Source organism: Manacus candei, unplaced genomic scaffold (genome assembly GCF_025592945.1).
Source record: "Manacus candei isolate 608988 ecotype Guabito, Panama unplaced genomic scaffold, ASM2559294v1 h1tg000017l, whole genome shotgun sequence".
Taxonomy (NCBI): Eukaryota; Metazoa; Chordata; class Aves; order Passeriformes; family Pipridae; genus Manacus; species Manacus candei.
The window spans coordinates 33,232,690-33,258,198 of NW_026138065.1; the positions used below are offsets into that span (position 1 = coordinate 33,232,690).

General features: G+C 43.1%; 1 protein-coding gene across 4 annotated transcripts in view; it reads right to left on the minus strand.

The window, feature by feature from the left end:
- Positions 1–24,863, minus strand: part of CHGB (chromogranin B) — a 61,481-nt gene extending 36,618 nt beyond the window's left edge. The window contains exons 1-5 of one of the 4 annotated variants that reach the window (XM_051783835.1): positions 24,728–24,863; positions 24,232–24,311; positions 23,418–23,531; positions 23,030–23,240; positions 21,343–21,512 (exon numbers count right to left, since the gene is read on the minus strand). In XM_051783835.1, the coding sequence (XP_051639795.1) occupies positions 21,343–21,505 (163 nt within the window). In that variant the 5' untranslated portion in view covers positions 21,506–21,512; positions 23,030–23,240; positions 23,418–23,531; positions 24,232–24,311; positions 24,728–24,863. Of the gene's footprint in view, positions 1–21,342; positions 21,513–23,029; positions 23,241–23,417; positions 23,532–24,231; positions 24,312–24,450; positions 24,676–24,727 lie in introns of those variants that run through there. The other 3 variants (XM_051783834.1, XM_051783836.1, XM_051783840.1) reach the window with 3 other exon arrangements.
- Between the last annotated feature and the right edge of the window lie 646 nt (positions 24,864–25,509).

Below are 25,509 nucleotides of genomic sequence, written 5' to 3' on the forward strand. Positions count from 1 at the left end.
TCCTGAGAGGCTGCACACACTCTATCAGGAAAGAGCCTGGTGCTGTGCATGAAGCACTTCCTTGGAGTTTTTAGTAACACCTTCAACTACTGACAAACAGTTACTGCAACCACCCAATTGTTCACCACACTTCTATGTCTCAGATGTTTTTAAGCCACACAAGAGATATTAAGATCTTGCATTGCCACACATAGTTTGAAAACATCTCATAATGATCACAAACACTTGTGGAGAGGAACATGAATTCATTCCTGCAAAATAAGGTGAACAGAAGGACAGATAAACCAGAGAAAGTCATGGCAATTCAAATGTTCCTTTATTAGAGGAAACAATTTTCACCCACCTTAGGCCATAAGATTGCCTAACTGAAAATACCTACTTCATTCAAAAATAATCATGCAATTAGAAGGACAGGGAAAGAGACAAAACTTTAAAAATTATAATCCATCTGGTATTTGCATGTATAAATGCAATATATAAATATTAAACAATATAAATAAAAATAGTAAAGAACAACACACCAACTATTTTTCGAGGTGATGTGAGAGTGTGAGAGTGTGACTTCTAACAGAGTGGTGAGATGAATTATGCTCATGTTTGTTTATAACTTGTTCTCTGATTATGGGCTAGAGAGACTACAGAAACAGATAGACAGATATGGGGAAACTCCAGCAAGCCCAGAATTCGCAGCTTATTGATCAGATTCCCAAAATTGCATGGCTTTTTTTTTAAATGTGAAGTTACCAATGTAACTGGGGCATTTGGCAATCCCCATTGCTCTTCTGTCATCTGAACAAGAATAGAGGTGCAACCACTTGCAACTGCTCCTCTCTCCAAAACAGTATCAGAGGGGGAAAAAAGACAAGAAATAAAAATTATGAAAATAAACATGAGTAAAGCTGAACAAATGGGCAATTAACAGACAAAAGAGAGTCCAGACAATCAGAGGCTACAGCATGAAAATTATGATCCTAAAGAACATACATACGTTCCTAAAGAACATCCTAAAGAAACCAACCCAGCTTACCAGGCATGCAACCAGGAGTCCCCAGTTAGATGGGTTTAAAGGTATCCTTGGACTAGTGATGGGGATTCTTTAAGAAACAAAAAATTCTTTCAATATGGTGGCCTCACTCAAATCTGGGAACTTTTTGTCTCTAATCTCAGCTAGTGAAGACGTGAGCATTTTGGATGTACATTTTAAGGATCGGGGGAAGGACAACATGTTTCTAGATATTGCTCTACTTGTTGAGAAAGGTTCTGGCCCATGTAAAAAAAATTTGAAAAGAGAACGTTTTGGACTGAGTCTACACTGGAATGAAGGTAGAAGTGTATATAAGTTAAACCCCATTAGGGTGGTATTTAGTTACTTTCAGTTCTTGGGGAGCCAGTTAACCAGACAAGCTGCAAGAGCCATTACAAAGTGGAAACTGAAACAAGGAGTAAAACGGTTACAGAAACCTGAAAACTTGGTTTCATTAACAAAGTATCTTCAAATCCATGTAGCTCATCATTCCTAGGTAGGTAAAATCAATCCAGGCCCTGAAATAGTTCAGGGAGTGTCTGGCACCAGGTAAGTTTTCCAAATCCATGTGCACATCCTGAACTGCTAGACTACTTCTCAGTGATGGAGAAAGGAGAAATCTGGCATGACAGAGCTGTGCAATTCTTGATTGACCATTTCTACTTATAGTCAAATTATGATGTGGCTAAAAGTAATACAGAAAATTTAAGATAATTTTGATCAAACTGTGAAACTCACTCACACCAGCAATGGAAATATCTGCCAACTGCTATGAAATCTAATTTTTCACAGTGGTGTTTGAACAATGAAAATTCACACATAGAGTAACATTTCCTCTTCTTTTAAAAATGACAATGAATTAATGACAAGTCACTACTGATTAGCACCTCCTGGTAAACATTAATACAAACATAACTAATAATATTAATCATATTAATATAGCCATTCACCTATTCAAAGGAAAAAGCAAATATTTAACACAGTGAATGCCTTAAAATTGACATTTTTATTCAATGATATAATTGGCTAGTATGATATGTGTATGATACAAAACAGACCCTTAACAGTGAAGGTAGATTCCATTTTTCACATCAAATGGGAAGTTTACCACTGGTCAACTGAACTGAAGATATTCCTGACAGCTGGGTTCCAGTACAAGCTAAAGTCTCCTGGTTCTTATTTGACACTGGTTAGTGGGTGGGATTTGACAGTCCAGATAAATTAGCACATCATACATTGAGGTAATTTTTTTAAAACTGTTTTTAATCCCTAAAGTTCATGATCAGCTCAAGAATTTTGTTTTAGGAGGCCTAAAGAAAAAATAATTCCAACAGATTGGATTCTGTGACTGTAGTAAATACATCTGTGTTATTTATAAATAAAACAGGGAATTCTGAAACAAAGGCTTCAGTGAACATTTTCAGCTCAAGTTTTGGGATTGGTCTTCAAAGGCTGCCTAATAGGGTTTTTTTAGAGCAAATGTGGACAACATGAGGATGTAAGTAGTTAATTTGTATTCCACTACCTAGACAACCTGCTTCCTTAATCTCTTTCATTTTCTCACAAGCCATCTGCAAAATCTCAGTACCTTTGCAACAGAGGACACTCCTGCACAGTGTATAGATACTTGAGTCTCTTAAACAAGGTACACAAAAAAGAGCATATCAGAAAATGCTCATATTCAAAAATGACTTGGACATTATTAACTTACAAAAAAGGTGGCTATGTACATTTCCCATGAATTAAATTAAGTCAGGAACAGCTGTCAGAAAATAAAATTGACTTTTCAGGGGATCCCTCAGCTCTGAGGGTTTAAAACTGGTACGTTTCATAGCACAAGAGATTTTTATTTTCTCCACTCTACAAACAAATCCACTTTCCACTTTCACATTTTTCCTCTTGGGCACATTCACTGCTGAAGGTTAATCGTGACTCTTAAGACAACAAGAGATATATGTGATGCTTCCTTTAGTTGGAAAAATGTTTAATGCATTAAAGGCACAAAAAATGCTGGTGCCCTTGAGTAAGCAATTGAATCAGGATAAAATAAAGGTCACTGAGAATTAAAATAAAACAAATATCCGTCTGTCTGTGCAGAGGCTCACTGCCCCCTCTGTAGCTACTGTCACTTATTCTTTATAATAAAAAACAAGAGGTCGGTCTGCTGCAGCACAGTCTTGAAACAATCCAGAGATTGAGGTATTCAAACAGAGGTGGAGGCAAAAGGTGTATTTTAGTGACAGCAGCACTTGTGATCTAATGCCAACATATAAGGGCAAGCAGAGCACAAAGAGCAAAGTGAAGCCATCCTAAAGAAGGCATGCAAGGTTAATCACGGGGTGTGATCTTGTTACTTCCTTTTAAACCCAACTGTATCATCACTGCCATGTACTATAGAGCTTAAAAGACCTTGTGGATTTTTTGGGGTTTGGGTGGTTTTTTTAACCTTCACCTCAACAATGAAGGCTTATTCATGCTCCTGCCAAGCCACAAGGAAAAGAAGGCACAGGGAAAAGCTATTTAAATCTGCTCATGGTCAATAAACACTGACACATTACAGGCAGCACTGAGTCAAACTGAAGATAGTAAAAGAGTGGCCTGTCCTGGTGGAGCAGGGATTGTGCAAAGCAGGAGGAAAGGCAGGTTTGCTACCTTGCAGAGAGGTTTGGCAGAAATGATGCCATCAGCTTGTGCTGCTTCCTTTCCAAGTGTCACCCTTCGTGGCAGCATTCACACCATTCAAACCATTCACACTGTGAGCTCAGCTGTGTGATGAGCATTCCATGCTTAAAACAGCTCATGCGCGCGAGGTGCGATGCTCGCCTGGTCCGGGATCCAAGGCAGCCTTCGGAGCAGAAAACAGACTCACCACACACCATCCCTGTGCTCCCTGGCAGCCTTGATCCCAGGGAAGATGCAGGTTCTGCTGCTCTGGGCCATGAGCAGAGCAGCACCACATTCCAGTCTACTGCTGTCCAGCCTGCTGTCCAGCCTGCTGTCCAGTCTACTGCTGTCCAGCCTGGAATTGCAGCATGGAGGGGTGAGATCTATCCCCCCGAGAACCCACAACATGATATTGAGCCATACTGATGGACCTGGCAAATCACACGGAGTAAAACCTCTACTGCAAATCCCTCAGTGGAAGTCCGCTGGGAATTTCACACGTGCTTCCAGGAATTAAGGGGCATCACCAGTAGCTGCTTTCTAACATCCACTGCCCCTCTCAGAGAGGTCCTCTCTACCTGCCAGCACTCACCCAGTGCACACATCTCACTGTGTTTGAGAGATCAGACTCCCAAGGCAGATTTTCATAGACCAGAACTAAGGTAGTAGCAGTGTTTATTTTCTCAGCTATGTTACAGATTTTTTTTCTCATGATGCAGAAAATTAATTTAAAGAAAATTCGAAATAAATGCAAATAATGGCATTTCTTATGTTTGTACAAAGAGCCCTAAGCTTTTTAAATGCAATTTACAAGGAAGGAGACAAAATGATTTTGAACTCTTTAGCAAAAGACCATGTCAAGTTAAAAAAGTGACTGAAAAGAAATTACATCCTGGTAAATTATATTACAGACAGCTAGTTGTCCAACAGGAACACTTTGGACTGTGATACACATCAAAATGAATCTAATTATCCCTAAAAATCAGAGAATCTGTAAGTTTACCTAAAAAACAGGAAATGAGCTTTTAATTGTTTCCACTGCAGACACAAACAAAAGACATTGATTAGCTTACTGGGCTCAAGAGAGGTAATTATTTTGCAGCAGATGCATCTGCAAGAGCAATTCTGTGACAGGTACAGATTTAATCTGCCTTTATTTTATGAAGACCATCTGCACAAATTACTTTTTCCCTCAGATTTTAGTTTTTGAGATGAACTCTGCTCAGACAGAATGCAAAACTCAATTACAGCCCAGTATCAGGACCTCCTGATGCTAGAGACCTATGCTACAGACTGTGTCTAATGAAAGGCCCCAAGCTGAAAGCAATTTAATTTCCTTTTTAAAAAAAAAAAACAAACACTCCCCAGTTTTGTAAAAATATTAAAAATACTATGAAAACAGATGAACAGATTACTGAGACATATGAAAGGGAGAATATTTGAAAAGTTTTTTGCCAGGAAACAAGCTAAGAAGTATTTCAGTAAAATACTCTCTTACAGCTAATATTGCCCCAAGAGCAGAACATCTAGGTAACAATATTCTGCAATACTCTAAATCCACAGTCTTGACAAAGCACTTAGCAAGACATACCAACATCCCCACATTAACTCTCTCAATGTTGTTTCCTAGACCACTGCTGACTATAGCAAGGCTTGAACTCTTTTCCAAGCATCCACACCCACACCCCTCCACCTGCCCTCATCTGCAGTGCATTTAGTGTCTGGACCTCCACACAGATAAAAAAAAGTGCAGTAGGTTTTATTTATTCAAATTAATCCACTGAATGAACTAACTGTATCATCCCCATCAGGTGGATGGGCACTGAGCAGTGTGGTTTCAGGAGGCATCCACAGAGTAAGACACCACACAAAATGAAGCCACTAGTACTTGCTTCCATGCTCTCCTTTGGATGCACACACTCTCCAGGATGCCACATGTATGTCACCCAGAGCCAAGAGGTATCAAGGTAGAGCTGAGGTACAGCAGATGGTTTATTGAATCTCCTTTGTCTTAGTTTTTTGCCTTTAAGCAGGACTTGACATGCACCAAAGCACACTTTGGACATGTTTTAAAGACTGCACTGAGCTTTAGGGAATATTCACATTAATGTTAATGACGGGAGATGTTCCCACAAACACTCACAGAGGAAAAACAGAGATGGTTTTGGGCAAAGTGTTATAGAAAAAGACAGAGCTATATTGTTACAGAAAAGCAAGAGCTAAATAATCATAGTCACAATAGCACAGATGCAGAACTGATAACATTAACCTCTTCTCTAGGTTACTAACAGCAGCAAGAAGAGGCAGAGACAACTATATTACAATTTAGTGAGTTATGACCAACCAGATATAGTTCTAGATACCATTTAAGTCCTGTAAGTAGCTTAGCTCTTGCCTAATTAGTTATGTTTGACAACATGCACTAAATGGTAACAACCTATCTGGCAAGCCCAAGCATCACTCAGATCTATGGTCAATCGTGAGAAGAGGAAACAGAGACCAAAAGGTGCTACTTAGTGCACCATCTCTTGTCCATTTTGGTTCCTCTCACTGTTGCAGACTTCCTACCAAAGAAATCTGGCATAGGTAAGGACAATACATCCTTCTAGGTGCATTATTCCACAACAACTGGACTCCAAGTAAAGCATTCTAGGCAGAAGGGCTTCTGGATTATTGAGCTGATAGTTGATATGTTTATATTTCTAATCACATACACTTTATAGTCCTGGGAGTGCTTATTCTCACAGCATTACTACTCCTTGTGCAAGTAGAAGTGCAAAGACAGAAAGCCTGGTGGGCAGGGTGTACAGCAGTGAGCTGTGCAAGCAGAGCAGTGGGGGCCTGCATTACTCACCCAAAGTTCAAGCCTTTGTCTGGTCCCCTACACTGCTGAAGACGATGGGTCCTGGTTCTGCTCCATTGCTTGCTCCTTTCTTTTGTCACAGGTGGAAACAGTATTGGAGCCAAGGCACAGGTATATTCAGACATCCAAACTGTCCACCTCAGTTTCAAGCAACAGGCCACTTCTGTTGCTTCATTAGTCATTAAAGCAAGAGCAGTTAGGGATATTATGGTCTCCTGAAGAGAAAAAAAAATCCACAGGAACACATTGGTTCCTCAGAGAGAAAACAACTGTTTTCAGATTGGCAATAAACAGTGTTTTGCTAAAGGAAAACCCCAGACACATTACAGCTTCCAAAACAGCAGTGAAGCCTGATTATTTTCTCATGCAATAATCAAGCGAGGGAACCAGAGTCCTTCAACAAGGAAGTAACTCACTGGCTGAGAAAAGCTATGGAGGTCTGTTTGAGAGGTGAGAAGAAAGGGAGGGCCCAGCTATTGCCTGGCAGGGCTTCAAAAAGCTGGGAAGGTTCAGATTAAATACCTCCAGCAAAGCTGCTGAATCAAAGCAAGCCTCCTGCCTTCTCTCAAATTTACCATCCCACTGTTTTGGGATTACTCTGATCTTAATAATATCTGCTCCAAGATCCCACAGGAAGTGAGATGAGCAGGATCTTGCTGCACAGAGAATTGTAGTATTTCTAAGGAGGCCAAATTTGCCTCTAGCTGCAGTAGTACAGCTCTGTAATAATGCATTTCTTTCCATGGCTTAGCTGCAAAGAGCTTTTGGCTAAGTTTGATCACTACATATTCATTTAGTACCAGTTTAAAAAGGCAAATTCTGGTTGTAGTGTACAGCTGAGAAAAGGTAAACCAGTAGGATAGACTCCTGCCAGATCCTCTCTGAAGGATTTCCTTCTGAAATTATCTTACTCTTAAGAAGTGGTAAAACTGGTTTGTTTGTTTACTTAAGAGGAGGATTGAGAGTGTGGAAACCATTGATATAATCCCAGAAAGCACTGGCTGCAACACTTCAACACAAACACAGTTAGACATTGGCATCTAGAAACAGCACAGGGTTTTGTTCTGTGCTAGAGGAAGGAAGATTTTGGTAAACTAAGGATGTAACAAAGCAGGTTACTAGATGGAAGTATTAAATCCAGCCACGTGCACTTTTTAAAGATGGATTGTTGCCTGCAAGATACCATTAGGTTTTACATTCCCTCATTCCATGACCAACTCTTAAGCATGCTGCAGAGACAGCAGTCAACTAATCCATAACAGAACATGAAAGTTCACCTACAAATATTTCATTGCCAGGTATTGTTAATACGAGACAAATCATGAAGAATTTAAGCGACTGAATATTTTGTGCATGTGTGTGGGAATAGCACAGCCAATTTTGTGTGAAGAACTTCATTTTCCAACTCATGTTCGCCCTCTTTCACCACATGGTCTAACTCATCCTGGTGGGTATGCATTTCACACTTGCTAATTATGGAGCATGATGCTTACATTCTGAGTATCACATCCAACTATCAACCTCATTTTTGCTTTTAATCTACTGCAAAAGAATGATTTCCTCTTCTTTCTCTTAAAATAAAAAAAAAAAAACCAGCTAGAGCCTCATCAGAAATAAATCACTTTCCCTATTAACTATCAGTGGATTGTTGAAAGCTAATTGCAACATGTGACTTCTTAACAAAGCAAACGTATTCCCCTTTGTATTCCACAATTGCTGGGTTAAAGAACACTAATATTTCCTTCCATTCAGTCCAACACAGGAATGAAACCCATGGTGCAAACCCAGGGTCTCAGCCACTATAGCTCACTCCACTTCTGGAATGCTGTCACAGGCTCTGCAGATGATTCACACACACAAAAATGCTATTAGACACGTGCCTCATATAAAACAATAATTAGCAGCAATACCAAACATCCGACCACAAAGCACTGGTGCAGCACAAAATGGATTTTCTCAAGTTATTTTATTTTGCAACTTCTGTTGCCTTCATTATATTTTAATTAAGACTGCATCAGGAGAAAAATTAACCTAGAAATAACCTCACTAGACATCCAGAGAAGCACCAATGTAGAACAATGTTAAATTCAGCTGGGATTGCAGATGGTAGCTCTGTAAATCAGGTTCTGTTTCAATTCAGCACTTCAGCAGAAAGTTCATGCCTTCAAGGAATTGCTACTGAAATGTAAGGTATCATGAAACAGATCCCACTCGTGCTGCACCATGACCAGGAGTAGAGACGATATATTTCTCTGCAATCATTATAGACAATAACTGCCTAAATCACTGAATTCAAAATAAGTTTGTACTATGAACAGTACAGAAGGACTTGGGCTAGGCACCAGGTCAGCATATCAAGGATGAGCATTCCTTAGGTCTGTACAAGTCACCATATTTCTGATGTTTGCTATCTGTGGGTTTAGTAACAAACTAAAATACCACTGTAAAATTTACTCATACACAAATATAACCTAAGCTGTGGTCCCAAAAAACGTTCGTCCCCTCCTCTAACTCTGCACTACCTGCTTCTCTGTTCCAACAATCCCCTTCTGCTTCTGCTTTTGGGTATGTTATCCAAGGATTTTTTTCAAGTAACAGTACTTAAGAGGTACCGACCAGTGAAGGCAAGAGTTGTAGGTATTAAAGCACTGCTATCAGCTTTGCCATCTGCAGAATGGGAGTACTCTTCTCTAAAGGGGAAAGGAAGGAGGTGCCAGGCAGGATCAGACCAGAAGTATATCCAGTGTACTATGTCCCCTTCACGTGTAGTATGTTCTAGGTGGCACTGTTGTAACGGGGATCTCACAGGTGTGACCTGACACTTGAAATTAGACAGTGATTAGCACAAGCCTTGAAACACCATCTTATGTACTCAATAGCTCAGCAACATTTCTATCAGCAAGAAGTATTGACTTAGCTTGCTCTTATTACCCAAATCAGTGCACAGTCCCCTTCCTTGATCCTGTTGAGCTCTCCGTCTCAATGATTTCCTGGTGCACTGAGTTTTATAATCTAATTACCTGCTGTGTAAAAAGTGCTTGCTTTTGATTCTACTACCTTTCCTTTTCCTTGTCTTCCAACACACACAGAACCAACATTCAGATTCCACTCAAGATCATTACAGTTTTCTGGATTTAAATTTAGTTAAAAAAAAAAAAAAGAAAAAGTGTTGTATAATTCTTTGAGATAGAAGTGCACATATAAAATAGACCACTATGGAAGTACAAAGCCTCCATTCATGTAGAAGACACTGTAGTGTACTTCTCTTTTCTGGTTCTTTTTGTCTCATCTTTTCAGATTAAAAAACAATCAATCAAACAAACAAGCACGCTAAAAAACAACAAATATATACATACAACACCTCCCCCCCAAAATAAAAACCAAAAACACCCACAGGAAAATCAACCAAACAAAGTAACAAAAACCCCCAAACCCTAAAACATATCCTGCCAGGCACTGCAGCCTGTACAAAGCTGGGACCTCCTTTAGTACTAACATCATCTTATTGTTACTTAGAGATGTATAAAACAGTCTGTAGGCGCTCATGGAAGGCAGGAATGCACAGGGCTTACTTTCTTGACAAAACCAAATAATTTTTGGAATAAAATAATGTCTACAACATAGGCAGTGCTACGTTCATAAAATACAGCCAGCTTCCAAAACTCAAGCTGCCACTTGCTTCCACCTCTATCCAGAACGAACATAAACAGAGTATAGCTAGAAATGCCTCAACAGGCTGAAAAGAACATCAAGCAGCACAAAGCACAAAGTACTGTCATTTTCTTGCCAGTGCTTATTATGGCAATAAATAACCAGCTGCCTTCCACCCTTCACATATATACCCTGAGCGTGGGGGCTCGCTGTAAACGCAGAAGCATGGCTCATCCTGACAGCATTCCATCTGTCTGGGCAGGAGATTTTACAGGAACACACATGCGCGTGTGGCAGCCAAGAGGCTCAGCTACTGTGAAATACACAGCACACAACACAAAGGAGGAAGGAGGGTGGGGTGGGGGGTTGTTAAGCTCATGAAACGAAGGCAGAAATCAGACGCAAGAGGGCTCCAGGACAAAACTTCATGTGCTATAACCCACACTGAGGCTGAATCACTGGCTGGCCTATGTTGTTTTGTTTAAAAAAAACATTGTGGATGACGGAGTGTGCTATATTTTATTCTTGCAGTCTGCTGCTAAAGGGTTATGAGTCACTATTTTCTATGTTTTTATGCTGCAGTCTCATCAGTTGCACACCAGTGAGCTCAGTGAGAAAGAGACAAAAACAAAAGATGCTTGAATTAAGACACACAGAAAACTAGCTTAAATTCCAGATGCCCCACATGGAAGTGGTGATAGGAGTCCGAGCTGTGAGGTTTAGGAATATTTCAACTGGACTTAATCCATATCATGCAGTATAAGCCAGATGTTACAGAGGAGAAGCAAGGAGACACTGAGAGCAGCATGTGAGTGTATAGGCAGGGACTAAATAACTACACACAAATCCAGGAAAACACTCCACCATGATCCCCACAATCCTGGGATTAATCCAGGCCACATCACTGCAGAGAGAAAAGACCTCCAGTCAGAAGATGGTAATGGTTGTCCAAGCAGCACTGCAACGTCCTACGTTGTCAACACAGCTATGGAGCATCTCCTGCAACCCTCCAGGCACTGGATCCACCCTAAGCTCTATTCAGGCACGTGAAACAAAGGCATCCCTGCCCACAGCCTCCTGCTCAGCTTACTCCAAATCTGCCATGGAAAACTGGGTAGGAACAATTTGCATCCTCTCACAGCAGTAAGTCTGGCGTCTACACTGAGCAGAGGCCTGGGAGCATAGCAAGAAATACAGCACCAGTAAAACTTGTTTCATGCTCCTCCCTGCCACTAGGCACAGAGAATTCCCCGAAATGTGTTCTTCTGTTGCCAGTTCACAGCAGCACATAAAGAAGCTTCAAAGTCAGGGAATAAATTCAGAAGCAATATGAGACCACGGCAATCAGGGCAGATGTATCTTGCTTTCTACTGCAGTACTCCAACAACTGCCAGTGCAGAGCCTTTTGGGTCCAATAAACTCTAGATGATTTTTCTACCACATAGTCACACTCCACATCTTAAAAAACATCTGAGTGACAGAGAGATAAGCGTAGTGAAAGCTTCCTAGTGAAAAAAAGAGTCAGGCTGTGCATAAATGATCACTAGAGTAAAAGATGCCCCAAAATTAGGATTCCAAGGGTCCTCCAAGGTGTTTTGTATATCAAGACAGGTGAATCTGATAAAATACAACATAAAACCCCTACTCTAAGAATCAGACCAGGAAAAAAAAAAAAAAGGAAAAATCTTGAATCTTGCTACTGTGCTACTGTACAAATACTGTACTGCTTAGGCCATGAAGGTACTGCATACTTTATCTCAGTGACACTCAAAAGCACTCAAGCAATACCAGTATTTCAGCACACAATGCTCTGGCACACGTTGCTTCCTTAAGATATCCCTGTAAACTGGTAACGAAGGAACATTTTCTAATTATTTCTTTAAGGGGCTGTTTTGAGCAGTAACATTGACAAATTACATAAAAGCACTGTTAAGAGTGAGAAGAACATGTGGCATGATGCAAACAACTGTCTTTCCCTGGACTGCACCAGAGGGCAAAGCTTCTCAGCGCAAGCAGCAATGCTGAGTGCAGGACAGGTGACACATGCACTCACCAGAAGGATACACTTGAGAAAAATCAGGCAGAAATGAAAGCCACTGACAGCAAACCAGCGTATTTAGAAGAACTAACACGGAAACACAAGGTTTTAAAGAGACTTGAGGAGTGACATTTCTCATTTATGTGGTGTGGTGTGTATAACCAGAGCATCAAATCACCCTCTAAACTACAAACACCACTCACAACTAGACTGGAGGTGATATGCCCAGAGCATCTGAATAAATCTGTGAAGCTCAGAGTTTTTTGGAAGCTCTGTAGCATCGTTCACCTGGGTTCTCTGCCTTCAGTACAGATGTATTTCAGGTCAGTGCAACTGTACTTCTTCCCAAAATGCTGGGTGACCCACACAGCACCACAACACCAAAGAAATATCCTAGCAGGCTGGCACAGGATGGCCTCAGCTTGGCTGTCCAAGACAGTCTGCCCTTTTCCATTGTTCTGCCCTTGCCTGACATCCTTCATGATTTAAATTGCCATTTTTAAGGTTTTTTCACAGATCATTACCACCCACACATAAATGATGCAGCTGAGACACCAAGGCACACTCTGCAGAGAGCAGGGAAGGGTAATGCTTTTACGTAAGATGTCACCAGAGGCATTTCATCTTTTGCCACTTGATAGCTGCTCAGCACAGATACAGACATCTTTGGGTCATTTTTTGCATTATCTGCACTACAACAAGACCATGATGCAAAGAGCAACTTTATTATCCAAGAAAGGAGCCAACATTTGGGAATCTCACATGAAATCTAACACTGATAAAAAAAAGGCATGAACAACTGCCCAGGTAAAAGAACAGTCGCACCCCTATGCTGCTTTCCACAGTTATTTCAATTACTTAAGGATTCATGGCTTGTACTTTCATTTCTCCTCAAGAAAAAATAAAGTATTTTGTGGGTGCATTTCAGCTGCACAGCAGTTCTGGCACTCCAAAGTAAATGGAACCATTCATGCACACACCAACACGTTTCACAACTGCTATTACTGTATTATTGTAGACCTTTTTATAAAAATGACTACTCTGGCTTACAGGCCTCAGGATTGCTTTGTAGCTTCTCTTCTCCAGCTGCTAAGGAAAACTGGGAGTTTTGCTGAAATCGTTTCCTACAGATGTTTTCTTCCTCAAAAGAATGAAAAATGGGACAAGTCTAACCTGGACCCTCAACAGCAGGGTCTGCAGGAGCTGTAGTTGAACCCCTTTGTGTTCCCATTCTCCTCTGTGGGTTTTGTCCCTCGTGTAATGCTTATGTCTGTGAATTTTTTCATGCAAACTTCTTGCATGGTTTTAAAGCTAAAAACACATCCTAAAGGTTTTGTGCTTTGGGGTTTTTTTTCCTTTAAAAAAAGGAAACCAAACCTTTTTCTCCACAGCAGTAAAGTGAACTTCTTTCTTTGCCTCTCAATGTTTCAAACATAAAGCACCAACTGTTCACAAATACACTGAAATCTGGTCCATATTATCCTTGTTTAGACACATAACAGCACAAAAAACCCAACGGAACTCAGAATATTGAACTGCAAAAAGGATCCAGCACTTGCTGGATTTCACATCAGAAAGAAGAGAGGAAGGGAACCAGACATCCAACCCGCTGAATGGGAAAGAGGCATCTCCCAATTCATGTGTTCATCTCCAAGACCTGCTCTAAGGTGTCACAGCTTCTACACCAGATCATGGTGATATACTGTCAAAGTTTTGGTGCTGTAAAAAGGGTCACTTTATGAAATCCTCTCTCGTGAGTCTCTGAAGAGAGATTCCCAAAGCTGCGAAAGAACACAGCAGAGAAGGAAAGCCTGTCTTCCTGCAAAATGGCCCTCCTGCAGAGTCTGCAAAGAAGCCTGGCAGAAAAAACAGTAACTATCTCATACTACACACAAGTGCACCCAAAATCACCACTACACCAGGAAAGCAGAGGACATTCTCCCAGTCCTCTGCACACTGCTTGGTGAAATTTTATGGATACCTGGATCTAAACAACACGATCACGCTAAGCATAGTCACTCAGTGGTAAGAAGTACATCTATGGAAGGCTATTCAGAAATTCAGCATGTAAAAATGTAACTTGTCTGAAAAAGAGGAAACGTATTGAGGTTAACATGGTGACCCAAGGCGACCAGTGAAGAAGGAATGCTGCTCAGCTCCCACACACCTACAAAATATTCTCCACATCAATGGAGATGTCATTGCTATCCATCTTCCCAATCTCTTCCAGCCCCACAGTTATATCAGGGACTGCTCCTAGAGCTTCTCAGCTTCAAAATAATGACATAACTAACCCAAACCTACTAGCTGATGATTAAACAACAGAACCCATTTCGCACAGGATTCCTGGCCTCTCCCTCAACCTCACTGACAGTTTAATTTCCTTTGATGAATCCTGCACTTTCATTCAACCCATACCCTTTCTATTGGCACTTTAGCACTTTTGCCCAGAGCCATGATAATGCTATAAGGAACAGAGTTGGGCAACAAACTGTTCACTTTCATAGAACAGAGAGGTGCTCTGAAGCATTAAAGCCTAAGAGGCAAGGTCACGTCTCATTTTTTCCCTTACTGATGTATGTAAGTGCTCTAATTCTCCTAAAATAGGACTAGTTTTCTTCCTCACACTGTGAAGAATAAAGCACTGCCTGTTTCTCTTCTAGGATTTATATTTGGCTGGATTCTTTATGCAACACTTTACAAAACATGTAAGACTTCCAGTGACCCAGTGGTGCCAGCTGCTTTGTTTTGTGTGCTGTACAGTTTCCCTGCATTCCTTTATGTAAGGTAGCATGAATTCCACCTTGCAGCTTCATTCAATATTCAACACAACCAAGCCACACAGATATGGAGAGTTTACGATGCCAAACTCACCAGAGCCATGTAGTTACCTGGCCAAAGAGCCCGCCCATAACTTCAGTGGAGCTGCATAATTTCAAGCCCACTGCCCCACTGGATCACACCATCTATACAAAATTATTAGCATTTGAAACATTTTACCTTTCTTTTTCCTCTTGAGACTGGAGTCTAAGAAAAATCTAGTATTTTCCTCACATTTGAGCATGTACTTGACTAAAAATCATCAATTAAAAAACCAAAACATATACATTCACTTGAAAATAAGTGCTTCTTTGGTTTTGACAAGCTAAACAAAACACCCACTTTGACAAATAACTGGATGTTTATACCAGTATCAGTGATAAAAACCACTAAAACCAGAACTTTCAGACAGACTAAAAAATTTACACTCACGCCCCACAAAAGTATAACATAAACAATATTTAAAGACTCTTCATTTCCATAGCAAAATTATATCCCAGCACAGCTGTAACTGTGACAGATAGAAGTATTATCTGGCTGTTCCCAGGTAAAAACAAATATTTCACCATCAGGCAACATTAGCAACCTTATGCCAAGATCCATGCAGCAAACAATGAGCAGCCAACACTCCTCAGATTTATTCCCACGTCAGCTTTGGGGGTCATTTAGCATGATTTCTGAACAGCAGTATACTGACAGGAGACTGAGCTCTGTACAGTGACAGACGTCCCCAGCACTGGCTGAAAAGAACCACGAAACGCCAGTCCCCTAAGCGTGGAATCAGAAATAGGTAACACTGAGCACTAGAGGGCAGCAGGAAACAAACCAAAACCAATAAAAATCCTCTAATTCCCAGAACAGGGACCACGTTCTTCATCAAGGCCAAGGCAGTTAAGCACCGTGCTTAACCAATTTCAAACCAATTGATTGGTTTAAAAAAAAAAATTATTAATTCTGATGTTGTTTGGGACCAGAGTTTAAACTGAAGTGAGTTTCCAAGTGGGAGAGCATGTTAACTGCCTGCAGTCAAAGGAGACTCTTCACATCACCATAAAGCACCTTTGTACAGCACCCTCCACTTCAAATAGAGCCAGAGAGTAAAATATTCTTAGTGTGATCTATATCTTTCTGGTAAAGGGAAACGATGAGAAGTTTCTGTACCTAACCATGGTAGCCCAGAGTGGAAGTACAAGCCTTTCTAGCTCAGCTTTGCCTCAGTCTGAAAGTGATTTAAAATAAAGTATCACGCACCTTTTGGATTTACAGAGTTACAGAGACTTCTTAAAGAGACTGTATATAAAGGTCTTTAGCCTTCAGGTTGTCTTCAGCATGGCCAGACAAAAAGCCATTTTGGAAATTTTGCAACTTTTGGTAGCTCAGATGGCCAAGCTATAATTTCTATACCAAGTAATGAACACTTGAGTTCTGGGCTGAATTGAACCTCCAAGCACCCATCAAGTGTCAGCCTTGGAAAGGCTGCTGCTGACATGCCAAAGTCCACTCCTTTCATTTTCTCCCTTTACGTCAGCACTTGTGGACTCGTGAACTCCCGCAGCAGAAAAAGCACGGGCCACGCCAGACTTCCAAAGTAAACATAACCCATTAAGCAACTGTTGACAGGCCAGCAGACGTGGCAAACAGGAGAAAGCATTTAAGGACAAGTCAGAACACATGTACCAACATTAGCACCGCTCCCCAGTTCCTAATAAAAGACACACCAATCCACCACAAAACCAGGCATGTAAGTTCTGTGGCAACAGGTTGATAATCTCTGTTTTGTTTCTACATAGAAGCTTGGTTGACTGAAAACCCAGAAAGCAAACATAACAGTCCAAAAATCATGATGGCTTTTACTTTTAAACTGGGATAATCTTGTGCTCAGTCCTCTTGATTTGAATGGCAATTTCAGTAGCAGTGCCATGGCCCAGGCTCACTGATTTGCCTGAAGCCACCAAGTCTGTTCCATTTTCCCCAAGCTCTCACAACTTATTCCACATGAACTATTTTTGAAGAAAGCCTACAAAACCCTCACAATTGATCAGAAAGAACCTACAGCCTGGCTACACAAAGGGAAAAGTGATTAATACTTTAGCACTACTACTTTCAGAAACCACCATCCTGCAAAGACTGTAACCCCCTGTGAAAGGCAGGACATGTTGCAGACACTGTATCTTGGCTGTACTTGTGCTGCTGCCTGAAAGAGGAGCTGTCCCCATCTCAGCCACACAAATATTCACGTGGCTGCCCAGAAAGCTGGGCCAATTCCCTGAGCTGACTTCTCATGTGGCCACCTATGTACCAACACTAAGGATTGACCCGGAATAATAAGCACAGTCAGAGGCAGCCTAGGATTCTCACTGCATTAGAGAGGTCAGGGAAGTCCACGGAAAACAACTACAGGTAAGCCTGGGCTCAAACCTGAAGAAAACTACAGGAAGAGAAGCAGTGCTTTTGGAGAGGCAACTAAAGGTTGAACACCTCTATCCTCCCAAACTGGCTTTAATTCATTTTGCTTTTTTTTTTAAAAAGCTAGCCAGCTTTTAGATAATTGCAGGTCTCTTCAAGCCCATGGTAAACTCTGTGTTCCTTTACCACCCCATCTCTCCAGCATCATCCTTCCTCTCCTACTGTCATCCTGTGGAGGTTTTCAAACCAAGACACATCCCTCTTATTTTCTCTGTTCTTCTGGCACCCACCCCATTTTCCTCCACTGGCTGACCCTGTCTACCCATCCATTTTCCTAAGGACACAGCTTTTTAATTACTTTTCATTACAAAGAAAAAGTGATTAAGGCAGAAGCTACAGGGCAAACAAGGAGACCCATCTTCCCAAGATCATCAGCCCTAGGCAAGGGCCATGGAGGCAGATAGGACTGAGCTTTGGCCATGCTTCACACAGGAGCCTCCCAAGTGTGGTTCCACAGCTGAGCTCTCAAATGCTGCCTCCAAACTTTAACAGAATTACTCCAGGGCTGCACTGACAAACTCAATTCTGGCTGATCACAGCACATGGGTAGAGGCCAGAACCTTGCCTGAATCAACTTGTAGAGCACATCTGTCGCCTGTTCTCTACAGTTTTTTAGGTTGCTAATTTTCCAGGCAAATATTATGTTTCCACTGTCCCTGGTACCCTCTGGTTCAGTGCCCTAAATGAAAAGTTACACTGTGAGTGATTTATTTGCTTTGGAAACAACCATTATTAGCTTCCTTTGAAATATTAATCTGAATAATTTAAGGCTTTCCCACACACACACCTGAGTGCTGCCTGCCAAGTAAGAACTTTTGCTGGCAATTTTTCTTAATCCAGAGGAAGTAGTAAGATGTTCCTGCTGAACTCTGCAACTGAGTGATGTAGATTAAAAAAACAATAAACAACTTATTTTTAAAAACTATTTTCCATTGTGGAGCAAAAAAGGATAAAGCACACTGAAAGGTCCACTGATCCAATTCAATTTTCTCAGTCTATCACCGCTTACACACTTAAACTCACTATGACAACAAGCTAAAAGTCTGAATGCTTGTTGCAAGAGTAGAACCCTCATTTCCACACAAATCATAAAACCACTCATTTATACAGAACTTAGAGATTCAGTAGTATTCCTACAGGACTACTTGTTTTCTTGCCCAGGGATGCCTGCTGCCAGAAAGCCCTGTTTTCATGGCTAATGGGAACTATCTTCTATTAGCAGTGATGGAGCCTCTTTAGGCTAATAAGACCTATTATGAGTGACTCAGACACTGGGAATACCCCCATAACCACTTCCATCTCCTGAGGCACTGATGGCAGGGTATCTTAGTCAGTCTCAGTCCAGTTCACATGGCAGATGTCAGAAAACACAGCCTGTCCCATCAGTCTGTTCCTTTCCTAAGGAAGCTGTCACCTTCCCAGAGGAAATGTTTTTGAATCATTAAGGAAGATCCTCACCCCTAACAGAAACCTTTCAAGTTTGATGGGAAGACTCACCATCCATCCTGCCCAAGCCCCAGGATGCAATCTTCTGGTCACATAACCTATAGCCACTCCTGCTCTCCTCACCTACATTGTGTCGCAGCAGCAGCTCTCAGTGTCTCACGAGAAAATAAACAAGTAAAGGAGCTTCCTTTCCCAAGATACATTTGACAGAACTTGCTTGTCCAAGAACATCTGACACAGGCAGATTAATTTTAAAAGCCTCCTCCTGCCTTTTCTGCCACACTGACCAAACTCAGTGGCTTAGAAAGCTGAAGTTGCATCAAAAGAGAGAGTTCAAGAGAGTATGTATATTGGTTTGATGCTGTTACAAGGAGACAGGAACCAAGATGTTCAGAGCATGACCTGGTTATGCTGTGATACTTGGTTATTTCAATCCCAGGAGCACAGAGTAAGGAACCATTGTACAGCATGCATCCCACAGTTATTTCCAACTGGTTTCAGTTGTGAGCAATCTCTAAAACAAGCAAAAAAGGAGAGGGTTCATGGGCCTAATCTGCCCTCCTCAGCACAGCTAGAATCCACACTGATATCAGGGGGTGCTGGAGACAGCAAGGAGGCAGGATGTGGCCTCTCAGCATACCTTGAGACTGAGCTTCAGCTACATATTCCACACATGCACCATTAATGATTTGCCCAGTGCTGTCATTTCCACCTATGTCACTTCCACTAAGCCTCAGAACACTCTTAGGACTGCTAACTGGTCATGCAGTTCTTCTGTGCACCCCATTCCACAGAGCAATCAGGTCCACTTGTCCTGAGCCACACTAAATGGTGCCTGTGCAACACACTGCAGGAACTGCCTCACAGCTCCCAGAATTTCTTCATACCCGCACCACAGGGCTTGTGAAATCTGAGTAAACAAATGCCTTCCAGCCTGTCTCACTATCAGAGGAACTTCTCCATCCTCCTCTCCCACAACAGAGGAAAAGGCTTGCTCAGGGCATTCCTCATAGTGATGGTCATTGCACTCATACACAAAAAATAAAGCAAAACCTCAAAACAGAGGCCCTATTGCTCTAATGCAACGTGGATCATGGAATGTGATAGGTATCATGGTTTAAAGTAGAGGTTAAGAGCAGAAGATTTTCATCATTATTAACGTAAGATGTGTGAATTCCTGGTCTGCACAGCAAAACCAAAGCAAGGTTTGGTATTTACTGTTTGCAGATTTCATTACAGCTCTGGATGTCCCACACCTGGTGGTGAAGACAACTGCACAGGCAAGTAGTCAACATCAACAGAGCTCATTAGTTGGTAGATCCCACTGCTTGCCTGTTTAGCATGCAAAAATTGTGGAATTCCCACTGAAAAAACTCACCTGTCAGATTCCAAGCTAGCTTCTTGGAAGCAGACCAAAGAAAACCACCCAGTGTCAGAGTAAGAAGGAACTAAATTCTACTTTTACACTACTTAAGATTTTAAAGCAACCAGAAATGTCATCAGTGATGTTTCACTGGCTCAGGTGTCTTGACAAATCCTCTCCACACATTATTTGCTGACCAGAATTTATTTCCCTCCCCAATATTAAATATAATTAATATATATTTAATATATTTAATATGTTAAATATATTAAATATACAACCTTCATCCCAGACAGCATGAATATAAGGCAAGAAGTGCCACTGGGCCAGAGCATTTCTATTTCACCTTTCTTGCCATGTACTCAAGCTGACTGGCCTGAGGGCTGTAGGACTGAGCATGTGTCAGCTTATCATCTCAGATACACCACTACTCCCAAGAATGGGCAGTAGTGGCTGACCTAAAATGGTATTTCTGCTGGAATCAGCACTCTTTCAAGTGAGGAAACTGCTGCCTACCAGGAGTTGAAATGATGAAGTTCTCATCACACTCATGTCATTAGCATAAGTAAACATTCAGTTATAATTTTAAAGTAATGGGCTACAGAGGCCACATCCTGAGTTCACGACTGGAAGATGCATGATGAGCACATGAAGAAGATAAGGAAAAGTTTAAAAACTTCTTACTGACTATGGTAATATGTGATGTTATTTCCTGCTGATGTCTGAACAACTGCTCTGTGGATTAGTTCAAGTAACTCCTTCTGAGAACACATTACACGTGAAGAAAGAGTGTTGTAAAAACATTAGCAGCTGAGAGTATCCTCTGAACTCCTCTTCTGTGTCTCATCAGCCACACTGTATCTGGGGAGCTTGAACAGACTGTACTTTTGCTAAATTGTGCTTAAAAACAGGCAGATGCACCAGTACCAGACTGCAGTTACCTAGTCACACAACACACTGCCTGAACCGGCTAAAGAAAGAGCATGTGGAGAAACAGAAGCTGTTACCTGTGGGCAGAGAGGGAAAAGCATCCACAGAACGACAAAGTTCCTCAGTGTTTTCAGTGCTGTGGGGAGGCACAAAGAGCTCTGCCAGGTCACAAACAGATGGAAGGTCCAACACACTGCTCTCCTCTGAGTTAACACTTGGTGACACCTCCGTTCCTTCCATGGTCCCACTGCGGACATAAATGCAACTGAGCTGGGTTTTTACAGCATGAAAATCTAAGCAGAAGTCAACACAAATGATCTGGCATTTTTGTACCACTTTATGAGCTGTGAGAAATTGTTTTAGCACAATTATATTTAATTTAAAAAGAGAAGTGCAAATTTAAAGATGTAAAGAAAGAAAAACAGCAAATCCCAGAGACAACAGCCCTCAGCCCTAAGTAGGCTAACTAGGAGTCCACAATAAACCTGGTTTTCTTAGAGGCTTCCCAGAAGTACAGACATAGGCCCCAAAACTAGGAAGCCATGGAGTATATGCCCTCCACGGTACACTATGTGGGCAATTCAGAAGGAAATATGTTCTACAGGGTCCCTTTCTACTGATGCTTCCAGAAGTCTCAAGTTAAACCAATCCCTCTTGACTATGTTCACTGGCAGAAAGAAAAAGCATCTTAAAACTTGGTAGTCTCAGGGATGGCAAAGACTTCCTGGCGTGGAGACACTTGGGCAGCTATGTTGTATACCCTGTGTACAACACTTTGGAAAGCTTTGGTTGAGGCATCCCCACACCCCAACATCCTTCTGTCAAGCGTCCTCAACCCATCTACCACCACAGAGGGCAAGAACACACAGCTGGGTGGAGAGCAGGACAGGGTTGGTGCCACTCAGCTCTACATCAAGCGCCGCAGCGGATGGGCAACTCTTCTGGAGAGGATGAAACTAAAGTGTTCCAGTCCAGCAGCTCCAAGCACAGTCACACAAGTGTCTGGGGCAGAAGAAAAGTGAAATGCAAAAACTTGGGAGGGCAGGAGCTTTTTCTATTTCAGTAAAGAGTGACAGGACAGAGGAATCAGATCCAGTGGTCAGAAAATGGCCTGTGACCCGGCAGGCTCACATTTATCTTCTCTTCTATAAAAGGAGAGGACAAATTCTTGTCTCGGGGTTATTATCAGTAAGGAATGTTACAGGCCCAGAGGGCAAAGAAATCCCCCAAAAGGATTAGTACTGAAAAATAAAATCAATACCCCCATGAGAAGATTAAAAAAAAAAAACCAAAAAAAACCCCACAAAACCCCCACCATTCCTCAGGTGTTTCTGTGTTGAGTAAACTTCTAGCTAAGATGCACCTCTGACCTTTCAAAATGCTGACCAACTCACTGATGAAGAGTGGCAATGTTGGCTGTAACACCAGAGAAGAACAGCTGCCTTGCCTTGGAGGGACAAGGTCCATGTATTCACAGGAAGTTTCCAGGGAAAAGGGAGTGGAAGGTTAAAACCAAAACAAAGTACACAACCCTCTTCCCTAGATGAGTCACTGCAGAAGGAAGCTTCTCCTCCCTTGCTCTTCAAGTCCCAAAACACAAACAATCTGTGCACAAGGAACATATAGAAGGAGAAACTTTCCTCACATATTGTGTTAATGATGTGTGCTACTTTTTAAGTACAAGCATATTTTAGAGAACTGCCTATTCAGTCACTGGTCTGAAAAAAAAAAACAAACAACCAAAAAAACCCAAAAAACCCTCACCAAAACTCCAATGAATTCTCTCTCTCCAAGGGTAAGTAGCAAATTACAGCAACAGGAGCTGCTGGTGTGACACCAGATTGTCATTGATGGGGCTGCAGTAGTCCTGGCTGTCTCTGTCAGCTGCTGTGCTGGTCTCCTTCCTTGTCTTGCCACAACAGGACTAACAACATGTGCAACCATCTTTTGATCAGGTTTAAATAAAACAAACCAGCTGTATAAAAAAAAAAAAAAAAGAGTTTTCCCCTGGATCAGCTCCCTCTAGATCTCCTAGGTCAAGTACACAGCAGTCCCACTCCCAAAAGTGATGGTGAGACCTGTTTGTGAGAATAGGCTCAGCCCTGGGCCTTCAGGCATATGAAAGAAAGGCACTATTATCTCTGTGCCATACCTGGTTAAGAGCACTGATATGCAAACAGTCCCCTTGGGCAGAGTCCAGGAGCAAACACTGTTACTGCTTCAGGATTCCCTCATTATTCCTTCATGGTTTGTCAATCCCATCTTCCTGGAATGAAACAAACAGGTCAGTTAGATGCTTCACATCAGCTGACTTGGCTGATGGACAGTGTGACCTTTCAAAGTACATATGCCAGCCGATGTCAACAGTCAGTCATCACGTTCACCCCTGTTTCTTGGGTCTGGCACAGAAGAAAAGTTTTCAAAGGAATCAGAGACAGCACATCTAGTAAGGCCCTGGAATGCTTTTGACAGCAGTGGAGATCTCCTGGAAAAGGGTTGGTCTATTCTAGAAATAAAGTCAAGAGTTTCTTTACAAGAAGCCGTCAGATAGGCAGAGAAGCAAATTAAAGCTGGCAACCTTCCCTCCCTCCTGTGGAGAGCGGTATTTCCCCAACAGGTTTATCTCACAGCGCCTTGATGTCAACGGATAGCTTGTGCTGTGTCAAACCTCAACCAGGAAACGTGTTTTAAGAGGGCCACATAACCCACTCTGTAGAGTAAACCACAGGCTCACAAAACCCAAATCCTGTTTGCCACCCTCTGCCATTACCACAATTATTTTCAGCGAGCAACGAGGAGTAGTTTCAGGAGGAAACCGGATTTTCCTCTGGGCCACCCTCAAACGGTGGAAATGCTACCAGGCATTACCCAAAGGCACGCCACCAGTCCTGCACAGGCCTTCCCGGCTGGCAGCACACCCGGAAAGTGCAGTGGATCACAGGCGGGGTGCGAGGCGCTGGCCTTACCCACTGCCCCGCTCAGCTGGTTTGGGCGGAGGCAGGTGAGGGGGTTCTCTTCCTCCCGGTGTCCTTTCTCTCCCCTTTTCCTGCAGGCAGACACGGAATTATTTCAACAACCGCTCCCTCGGCAGTGGAGGACAACGAGAGCAACCCAGGGCGAGCCAGGCCCCCCCAAGGCCGGAGCACCCCGCGGCCTCGCCACGGCCGCTGTGCCCACCCCCTCACCGGTCCCCGAGGAGAAACGCAGCTGCAGCGCCCCGAGGGCAGCCACACGTCTCCGAGGGCGATAAGGGGAAAGCCAAAAGCACGGCAGGGCTGTCCCGGGCAGGGCCGTGCTTCCACAGCCCGCCTCAGGCCCTCCGCTCCGCGGCGGGGCCCAGCGAGGGCCCTCTCGCTCCGAGCCCGAAGTGAAGCGGGCAGGAGCCTCTTGGCCGCGGGCAGGCGCGCCCGGACGGCCCGGGCAGGGCACTGCGGGGCCGGCGAAGCCCAGGGGGACACGAACCCGGGCGCGGACACGGCCCCGGGCAGCAGCGGCAGACGCGGCACCTCCCGGGCCCGCGGGAGCGTCTGCGCAGGCGGCGGGTCCGCCCCCCGGCGCTGCGGTGTGGGAAGGGGGCGGCTGGACACCGGGGTGTTTGCAGTCGGGTTTTCCTCAAAGCGCGGTTAACCGGGCTTTGTCACTCTGCATTCAAAGGGGAGGGGCTATGGCGAGGCGGCAGCGGCACCGTGCCGTGCCTGGCACATGGGGTTTCTTCTCGGGCTGCTCGGAGCTTGGTCGTTTTAACACCGCGGCCGCGCCAAGGCGCGGGCTGGGAAAGGCCTGAGCAGGGCTAGGAAAGGCCTGAGCAGGGCTAGGAAAGCCCTGAGTAGGGCTGGACGTGGGGCTGTGCTGGTGCTGCGGGGTGGAAACATCGTAGGAAAAACCAGCGCGATCCTCTCTCGGAGCACAAGCAGTTGGGTGGGCTGTGAGCCTTCCTCCGAGGGCTTGCGGAGCTCACGAAGGAAATGTGAGGCTGTTGCACACCAAGGATGTTCTCCCACACGTTCTGCCACGTGGCGCTGAGGAGTTTAACAGGCAGCAGATTGGAAGCTTCGCAAGCCCTACTGAGAAGTGGGACACAAACCACAATGAGTTTGGGGCATCACGTCACTTTGGCACCTGGCACTATCTGTGAGTGCTGCCACAGGCACGACAGGCGTGGTGAGGAGGAGCCCAGTGGCAGTCGTGGGGGAGTGACACAGACATCCTGACCCTCTTCACAGGGGTGCAGTGAGTGCCTGGGG